The sequence below is a fragment of the Halyomorpha halys genome, unplaced genomic scaffold, assembly GCF_000696795.3.
Source record: "Halyomorpha halys isolate HHAL.00 unplaced genomic scaffold, Hhal_1.1 Scaffold208.1, whole genome shotgun sequence".
Classification (NCBI taxonomy): domain Eukaryota; kingdom Metazoa; phylum Arthropoda; class Insecta; order Hemiptera; family Pentatomidae; genus Halyomorpha; species Halyomorpha halys.
Window position 1 is genome coordinate 252364 of NW_027109100.1, and position 10412 is coordinate 262775.

At 25.3% G+C, this 10412-nt stretch overlaps 1 protein-coding gene and 1 long non-coding RNA gene across 7 annotated transcripts in view; one reads left to right on the forward strand and one right to left on the reverse strand.

Annotated features, from left to right (window-relative positions):
* LOC136795737 (uncharacterized) overlaps positions 1-3939 on the reverse strand; it is a 19158-nt gene extending 15219 nt beyond the window's left edge. Inside the window, exon 1 of the long non-coding RNA XR_010843387.1 lies at positions 3900-3939. This is a non-coding gene — a long non-coding RNA (uncharacterized lncRNA). The remainder of the gene's footprint in view (positions 1-3899) is intronic.
* Positions 1-10412, forward strand: part of LOC106679546 (supervillin) — a 394230-nt gene that overhangs the window by 184168 nt on the left and 199650 nt on the right. For all 6 annotated transcript variants that reach the window (XM_014418761.2, XM_014418757.2, XM_014418760.2 and 3 more), the window contains one exon: positions 6923-7015. In XM_014418761.2, the coding sequence (XP_014274247.1) occupies positions 6923-7015 (93 nt within the window). The remainder of the gene's footprint in view (positions 1-6922; positions 7016-10412) is intronic.

Sequence of the window (10412 nt, forward strand, 5' to 3'; positions counted from 1 at the left end):
AAAAATATGTTTCCCTTTCTTAGTGTTAATATTATTAAAAAATAATTTCAAAAAATTTGAAAGAGGTTTTATACTTAATATGTTATAAGAAATAATTACATCAGAATAAAAGTATATTCATTTAAATTAAAGAAAAAAGTCCTAGATTTATTTATTCATCATTATTTATTCTTACCTCAACATTATTTTGAATGTATATATATTTAGGAATGTTAAGTCAGTAAGATGAAGAAGTGGTCGTAGAATTGATAGCTTTTTTTTTTTTTTTTTTTTCTTAAATCAGTAGATATATAATGTTTTCTAAATATCCATTTTTGGAGTCTTTGAAGATGAAAAACAATATGGTCTGATTCAAAATCTAATCCCCAAATGATGTAATTAAATTTATTGCTGAACTAGTTGAAATTATTATAGTTTTTACCTATTAAAGTATTAAAAAGTAGTTTAGCACAATTTTTCATAGACAAACGATTGTTTACATTTTCTTTAAAAAGTTTTGATTCTTTGGAACTGTCCCATTGATTTGTTAGGTTTGACATATTATGTACTATTAGATTCGCAGAGTTTGACCTATTATACACAAAGCTTTTATTTATATATATATATATATATATACTCATTTAACTTTTATTATAAAACACTTGTTTGGATTTTTCAAAAAAAATCCAAGATTGATTATTTAGCTTTGTAACCAAACAATAAATTTTTAAAACTCAAGTAAATGAGGCGCTTAGTTGTAGAGCAGCATGTTAGTAAATCAAGTTAATAAATGATATGTATTTACCATTTATATGCATCTTCTCTTCATAAATATTTTTCATTTACTTTATTTTTTGTAATGGGCCATTAAATGAGTTAATATGCATTGTTAAATGTTAAGCTGCGGCATTGAAAACTAAACTTAAATTATTGTTTAGCTGTTCTGAAAACAACTCTTAAAATGGTCTAATTTTTATCTAAATGTTCATAATGTTTCTCTAATGTGTGAGTACTATTCAAGTTTTTAACATTCTAAAATATTTAAAATCTTTTGAAATAAACTGTTAAAATTCTGTTAAATCCTTTATTTTAGTGTTTGTTTAGATTATTAAACTTTTAATCTTAAAAATTTTGAACCATTGGATAATATAATGTATGTAATTATGTATGTATAATGTTTATGTAATTATATTTTTTTTTATTTATTTTAAAAAAGTTAATGCATAATATTTATTATAAAATCAATTTTAAAATTAGTTATCTGCTTAAAGCTATTTAGATTTTTCTTTCTTTGTTCGGTGGAATCTAAAATGAATATGTTGTCCTAATCTATTTGATTAGATAAGGAAATGCAAACCCTGTCCCTTTGCATTGTAAATATGCAACTTTGAAAACATTTAAATCTCATTTATAAACTTTTAGTTGTTTATCCATAGTGTATTTTTATAAGGAATGAAATTTAATTTAAATTAGTTTACTTTTTTTAAACATAATTAATCATTTCATTAAATATCAATTAAAATGTGTACATTTTTATTATTTTCCTCTATTTCAAAAACCTTTTTATTTTAATAAAATAGTTTTTGGATTGTAATTGAGTGGAAAATTTTCTGACCGTTTCTGTTTGTTCAGATGATCTCACTCTTACTATAAATAACTTATGCCCATTTATAAAAGGATTGTCTGTGGATTCCTCTGTTATTTAAATAACTCGGATCTAATACTAATACTTCTCCAGCTTGCTATTATGATTCAGCAGCTGGAGTTAGAACTCCAGAAAATGGTAGCTAGGCTACAAAAATAGACCATCCTCTGACCTTATCCTATCTTGGCACAGATTCCAACTATTTTCCAGTTGGGGCTGTGGCATCTTCCCATTGTTAGCCGTTGCCATGTTCTCCCTTATCAGCTGATATCAGTTGATTGCTGTTTACTTAGACATCCTCAATAGTGTGGGGATAACTATGTCATAATGCCATGAGCATCCACTACAGTCAGTTGACACATAGTTGTTTAAACAGAATGTTTATTTTGAAGTTTTGTAAGGCCATATTATGCAACCATCAGTGCTGCTTTTCCTTTTGAATTTTATTCATCAGTTATATTCGGCATTAGCTTGTGTGAGAGTGTGCGAGTGGTTTGCTCTCAAGTGGATATCATGTGGATAAACAAAACAACTGCAGTGATTCATCTCAGGGCTGGAAGTTAGCCCACATTTGTCCTCTTTTATAGTGCAAATTTAATCCCTGTCTCTAACTGGTGTTCAAAATGGGATTTTGCTGTAGTAAATGTTGTTGTAAGTATTTGATAATTCTTTGATAATTTATATTAGTTACATTGTTTAAATAATAATGCTTTTGAAAACATATGTAAGAAGTCCTTTAAAATAAACCTCAATATTACATATTATTATTTTGAACTAAAATTTTAGGTTTAGTAGTTTTAATTTGCTTTGAAAATAATCTTAAAATCGATTGAAGAATTTTGAACCTCGCAACAATTAAATTATGTTTTTTGTTTTGAACAAATTTTTTTTTTCTGAAATAATTTCAAATCTTTAAATAAGATGTTTTTAATTTTCCTTTAAAAATAACCTTAACAATGATTCTTGAATTTTGAGCCATGCATCAAGATCCTAAATTATCTTCTCTTTTTTTAGTGGAAACAATTGTTTCTTTAAATGATAAGTTTAAACCTTTAAATACATATTGTGTGCACTTTAAAAATACTATTAAACTAAAAAATCATTTTACAAATCTTTTATACTTTTTGTTATAAGTTAAAATTCTAATATAACCTTTTTTATTTTTTATCCATAAGATTCTAAATATTTTTCTGTTTTAGTTAGTATCAAAAATAATTTCTTTCCTTCTCTTGATAAGGGTCTAACTGCTTATACTATAATTTTGAAAAACAGCTTCAAATTTACAATTTACTATGAATAGATTTCATCAGGGAAGATTTAGTTCCTTGATTTCTAACTAATGGAACTGAAATTTATTTGGAATACAAACAGATTTTTTTGTGAGTAATTTCAAAAACTAAAATACCGTTTTCCTAATTTTATTGGTTAAGACCTTGTCAAACAAATGATAAATGAATTTGTATAAAAAAATTAATGATAAGTCTTAACTCTTTAAATACATATTGCCCGTACTTAAAAATATGTTAAGCTAAAAAATCATTTTACAAATCTGTTAAAAGTTTTCATCAGATAGGAATGTCATACTAGTTACTTGATTTTCAACCATTGAAATTAAAATATATTTCGTAGCTGAACAAGTTTTTGTATGAGTAATTTAAAAGACAAAACTCAATTTGGCAATTTTGTTGGTTAGAACCTTATCAAACGAATTCTCTGTATTATAACTACAGTAATTACCAAATTCCTACAGCAACATTAATTTTTATATAGTTGAGATTAATCATTTTTCCAAGAACTAATAGTTGTGTTTTAAATATAAATATGAGAAAAGAAAAGAATTTTTATGTATCACTGATAATTCAACCTTTCTTTACTTGAAATGTATAACAAGAAAAATAATTTTCTGAAAAGATTGGATTTGATTCAAGACCTCTGTTGTTTATTTATTTATCTATAATTGATATTCTATTTTTGGGGCTTCATGTAAATATTTTTCTATAAAATCTGAAATCTGTAAAAGTTAAAAATATTGAAACTTACTTATTTAATTATCAATATATTTTATTCAATTAGTATCATAGTATAGTATTAGATGATCTCAGTTTTAGGGTTAGGGCTTTCTTCAGTTCATTTTCTGTTGCTTTATGTGTTCTCACAAAAGGCTGTTTAACATTTTAAATGTTTTATGTCATTTTAATTATTTATTATTATACTTAGTACTATTTACTATGAATCGATGATTTTTAAAAATTTGAGTTATAAAAATTATGGTTACCTGAGAACCTTGAAGCTGTAATGCTGGTTTATGGTCTTCTGTATTTGACATTTGAAAACATTTTTGTTTATGGCAGTCACGTATTTTTTTTTTCTTTTTTTTTTTTTATGAATATTCAAGGGAAGAATACAAAAGACTATTTTTTTTTTCATTAGATAGAACTATACTTCAAATGAGAATCGTTTAGCAAGATATTATATAATTTATTTTTCTTTATATGTGAGATAATTTAGTCATTAATAAATTTGTTTGAACATATTGTTTATAATTAATTAATCATTCTAAATGAATGGATATATTTTTATACTCTAAAGACAAATTAACCTGTTTTCTTTAAGTTTCTATTTTTTAATTGATCTTAACTTAAATCATATAATTAATTTTTTTTGTTTGGTTTAATGCACTGTGATCTTTAAGGCCTTTTGTTAGCTAATTAATAATATTATTAAAAATTTTAATAATTTTTATTTATGGTCTGAAATCTTTTTCTTGCTTAAAGAAATTTTTAGACCAAGTAAACTAACTTTTAGTATTGTAAATTTGTTTATATGTACTAATCTTTCATGTTATAAGATTTCTTTGGTAAAATACTAAAAATTATTTACTTATACTTTCAATAATATTTAATCCAAAGTAAAACCATTATTTTTAACTTTATTTTATTTATTTATTTTTTATAGATAGAATTTTATACTTTCTGAATCTTGATATGGATAAAAAAATATCTATTTTAGTGGTTTATGTGAATCAAAATAAAGTTTTAAGGTCAGGGAAAATATTCAAAAGTTGTCAAACATGTTTAAAAAAATAATATATTACAGATAAGAATAATTTTGATGGTTTTAAAAGGTTGTAGCATGTTGTCATTTATGTAGACACATCTTCTTTTATTAAATCTTGTACAATAAGTTGTGCTTAGGCAAACCATTATAGATGTTCTAATTCTATTATTACAGTGATTTTAGCCTTGAAATTCTCTTAAATTTTTATTGTTATGTCCTGGAAGGTTACAAGTAAATTTATTAATATATAGACAAGCTATTAAAAAGAATTTAATGACAAACCACAAATCTATATAATTAATATGATTGAAACTTATGTTACATGATATATCATTGTTTTCTTATAATTATAATGGTTAAAATTTTGCATCGCATTCACATTTTAGTGTATTTTTTTATGATTCTCACTATTATATTTCTCAAAAATACCACATAGTGTTTGGTTGAATCTTAAGACAATATAATGACACTCTCTCAAAGTCTTATATCATTTGGAATTTTTTTTTTAGATTTTTGTATAAAAACTAGGTCGACCTAAAATGCTTGGTTTTTTATATTGTATCAAATAAATGGGCACAACTAACGATAAGATAAGCAATAAATTCCAAGAAACCAATTTTAGCTGGTCCACAATTGACTTTTTGAATTTCTCAATTTTAAAACAACTTGTATTGTTCTTATTGTTATTTAAAAAAAAAAAAATGATGGTACCTATTTTGAGATGTTCTCATGAAGCTGATTTAGTGGACCCATGGATTTGGTGTGTAGTACAATTACATTTGGCTGGACAACCAATATTTTCTTGAAATACTCCGTCTCATGGCTTGTATGGATGAAACTTCATACTGATTAAGCAATTGTCTTACTTTTATTTTTTTGATATTGATGAATTTACTTACCAGTTACTTTGACATAATGCATGTCTTCAAATTTGTAAATATTAACTGATAAATGTTCAACTCTGTTCCTTTTTAATTACGTCTGCGTCATAGTGCTCATTATCTTTTAATTTGTCCAGAAATTTGCTTTTGCGTTCATTGCTTGATAGATGGTTGACATTAACATCACACTCATCTTCTGTATCACTATTTTTGTTCAAAATAAGAGAATTAAATGGCATTTCAATATAAAATATATTTCTGAATGCCTCTTCTGACAATTCGATAAGAGAAATAGCTACTTAAACGGTATATGTTTTAAAAAGAAAAGAAAAATACCCTTTATAAAGAAAAATGTACCCTTTATACCCTAGATGCATACAGCTACTCTCCCCGTTTCACTGCTTCAATAATAGGGTGCACAAAAAATTTCCTTTCAAATAAAAGAAAAAACACAATTATTCGATAAACTTACATTAGATATGACAAATATCACTTCTAACGAAAGGTGATGTACTAAGAAAACTAAAATACCTCAATTCATATATTTTTTTAAAAAATGACTTACATTTTTTGACTTATCTGAAAATTCTTATGTTTAGGCTGGAGCTATAAAACATATGACAAACATTATGGTAGATCAATGATTGTATCAATTATCAGAAGTGCGATAGTTAATATAATCCCTCATTTAGCAAAAATATCAATTATGATAAGATACAAATGCAATTACATTACTACCCCATTTTTGTGGCAGTGGGATCAAATGAGTTAATTATTTTAAATTTATATAATTAGGTTTCTATGAGTATTGCCCATTAAATCTCATACATCTGATTTGTTTGATTTTCTATTTCAAAACAAAAGCCATTGATCATCATTGTGGGGCTTCGTGATCCTGAAGGTTTAATGCTATTACCACCAATATTTTTTGCTTAATAGCTCCCTCTACAGAACCCTGTCAAAACCCTAATCTATAAGATCTATATGATCTAAGATAAATGTGATAACATCCTTTCACGTGTTTCGCAATCTCCTCCTTGGAAGTGTACCATCTTGCTGGTCACACTATTTTAGTCTAAGCAATTGTCTAACATCTCAATTTAACTTAACTTTATTGAAGATGAATATGCATGTATTGTTGTTCTTTTAAAGTAAGCAGTTACATTTCAACTTAGATCCAAAACTGGTTAAAGTTTATGGTTCTTTATACATCTGCTTATAAGAGTTCAATTTGAGCTAGTTGGCACAAAATCGTCGGAATTATGAATTTATTTAGTTAAATTTGAATTTTATTTTTTAATAGTCAGAAAGTCAATTTGTTATTTGTTATTAAATCTTTTTTGTTTTAATGTTGTTACAGGTTTAAGAAACAGGAGTAAGACTGACCGATTCAGTACTCAACCTGTGACAGTTATCGAAGTTGAACAGGCAAAGCGAAACAATGACCCTAACTGTGAGTCTTCAATCTATCCAAAATATTTTGTTTTGTTTTAATAGTATTCATATAATAAAAATGTTTAAATATATTCAGCATTTTTTTAATCAGTATAGGTACTTTCGAACTTTCTGATGAATTTATGAAACTAGAAATAGGTTATTATTCTAATAATATATTTATTAGTCAAATTAGATTATTATAAAAAAAAAAATAAATGTATTTTAATTGTTAGTCTATTTTTATGATGAACTTAATTAGAAGCATTTTTCACCAAATTCTTGTTTCTGGATTGAATTTATTCAACATATCTACAGAAATTTATAATCATTATTTTTAATGATTTACAAATTAAAAAAAATTAAGTCACATGTGATTTTGTTTTATGTTACATAACATATAAAAAATGTGTTGTACTACAACCCATGAAAATTTGTTAGGAGTATTGTTGAATAATAGATAAACAATGAAAAATATCAATTAAGCAGTAAACTCATATTGTATTATTTAAAATCCACACAAATTTGAATACTTCATTTAAAAGTTCCTCAAGTTCAGTTCTAACCTTTGTTGGTTTTTTTACTATACATTCTGTTCAGGTTTAAAAACTTAAAGATAAAATATACATTTTTTTAAATTATAAAACTAGTTGATACTCATAATTTTTTTTTCAGCCATAATTAAAATTCTAAATCAAAAATAAATCAAAGTATGCCATGTAGTAGATCATTAGCTACTTTATATTTAAATTCCTGCCCTGGAAACTTTGTTTGCCCGATGGCTCACCAATGACTGTTATTGTCCTATCTAAAAATATTTGCAAATGTTGAGATGTCTCTCATTTCTCACCTGAAGAAAATGTGAAATTTAAATTATCATTTCTATGAAAGTAATTATTTTCCACTGTTTGATTGAAGGTTCTGGATCATTCATTAATATATTTATATATTTTAAATTGAGCCATACTTACTTAGTATATTATACACATAATTATAGCATATTTCAATGTAGTAAATCACTGAATTCAAAGTTTTTCTCACTTTTAATTCATATTATTTTTAAAATATTTTTATTTCTTCATTTTACAATTTGTCAACCTTCTTTTTGCACATTCCTTGCATGGCATTGCCTGTTCACAGAATCCTTTTCTTGGTGGCTGTCTTAAATAGAATTTGTTAGTTATTACATCTACTACACACATACACATTAAAATTTCTATATTCTTCGCACAAACATTTGTCACCATTGTAATGGGTGTATTTAGTAATTGAAGGGTTTCCTCTGAAAAGGTAATATAAATAAAAATTAACAACATTTTTTACCATAAAAAGCTTATCTATTACATAATCTAATCATTGGTAACAATGAATATTAGCTATAAATTAGTTAATGATCCTTAACGAAGACTCTTATATGCCAAAACTGAAAATTTGTTCAATAGGGTCAAAGGTAAGACTTTTTTTTATGCCTGAAAAGTCTGAAGAAATGTTAGTTATCAACTTTTTAGAGGGAACTCTTCAAATAATTTGATTTAAAACAAAATCAATTTGAGATGCACTGATGTATATTATATAACATACAGTAGTATGTTAGCATATATGTGATTATTTATGCATATATTATTTATTCTATAAAGAAACTTTTATGTTATAACATTTTGGTTGATTGTTTTTATACAATGACCCAAAACTTTGTATCTAATAAATTTAATTAGTATTGGAAAGGAGGAAAGGCAAAAGATAAAATCTAATTGAAAATAAATTAACAGAATGGGGATAAATAAAAAATTATATCACCAAAATGTTAGGTAATTACATGATGTTTCTAGTCTATAAGAAAATTATGCTCTATACAATGACTACCGTGGACCCTTCTCGGTACTCAAAAATAGAAAAGAAAAATTACATTTATATCATTTTTAAATAAAACTTTAATAACAGTCAAATTACATTTATTTTATTTTTTCAGTACATAACCAAATAGTAATAAACCTAAAGAAAATTAGTTCATAATAAAATATAAACAAAATTTATATGATAGCCATTTATTTGGATCAGTGAGAAGGATGAAATTGTTTTTTGTTGATGAGGCAGATTATCATAATTTGGATTCTTCTGTATTAATTTTAATCAGAAAAACATATTCCTTTTTTTTTTTTTTTTTTTTTTTTTATAGAATTTTTTTTATTTTATTGAATATTGTAAAAGTATAAAAATATCTTTCTTGCATATAAAAATATCATAACAAGTATTAATATTAAAATTTCCATCAAAATCTTCAAGTACCTCAGGGAGTACGTGTAACACACTTTAGGAAACACTTGCCTAAATTATGAGCATTTAAATCCTTTAAAAATACTATGTTATTTGATGATAATATTATTATTAGTACTATGTTAGTTGATGATATTATTCAGTTATAGTCGACATATGGAACCTATCCTCTGAGGCATTTCTTTTCTCATTGTGTTTTGTCGTTTTATTCTACTTATAAAGAATTAATCTACTAAAACATTATAATTTAAACTTTTAGGAAAATCAATTTTGTCAAATCCTTTAAAAATACTATGTTATTTGATGATAATATTATTATTAGTACTATGTTAGTTGATGATATTATTCAGTTATAGTCGACTTATGGAACCTATCCTCTGAGGCATTTCTTTTCTCATTGTGTTTTGTCGTTTTATTCTACTTATAAAGAATTAATCTACTAAAACATTATAATTTAAACTTTTAGGAAAATCAATTTTGTCAAATCCTTTAAAAATACTATGTTATTTGATGATAATATTATTATTAATACTATGTTAGTTGATGATATTATTCAGTTATAGTCGTGGGGCCGCTATGAATAAAAGTAAACCCCCCTGGCCATATTGAACCGGCAATGCTGCAGTTAGAGGTTACTAAGGTGATCCCTCAACTCCCTTGGCTACAGTTGGTCCATATAATAGTTCTTTAGTACCATCATTTAGTTAGTGATTAAGCTGTAGATGGTTAAAAAAAAATTAATTTCATTTATATAAACCCTCTATCACCTTTGTGAGATCGACAGAGGAGCTACTCCAGAAAAAAGCAAAATAAATTTAGTTTTACTGATGTCAATATGCTTAAAACCTTCAAGTTAACAACTGATTATGTTCAACTTGACTGATTAGGTAATCAGGGATGTCTTTAATAATTTGAATTTGAATACTTATTTAAAAGGGATTTCTTTTGTTTAGTAATTTTCTTTTTCGAAACCATTATATTTATGGTTTTTCTGTTTTTTTTTCTCCTGAAATAATGTGTATCTTTACTATCATACTTCAAACATGAATTATTAATTTCACATTTGTAATACATTCTTCTTTAATGTTCCAGACCGTCTGTCCTTCTTCAGGTATTTCTAAATATAACATAATGTAATATTA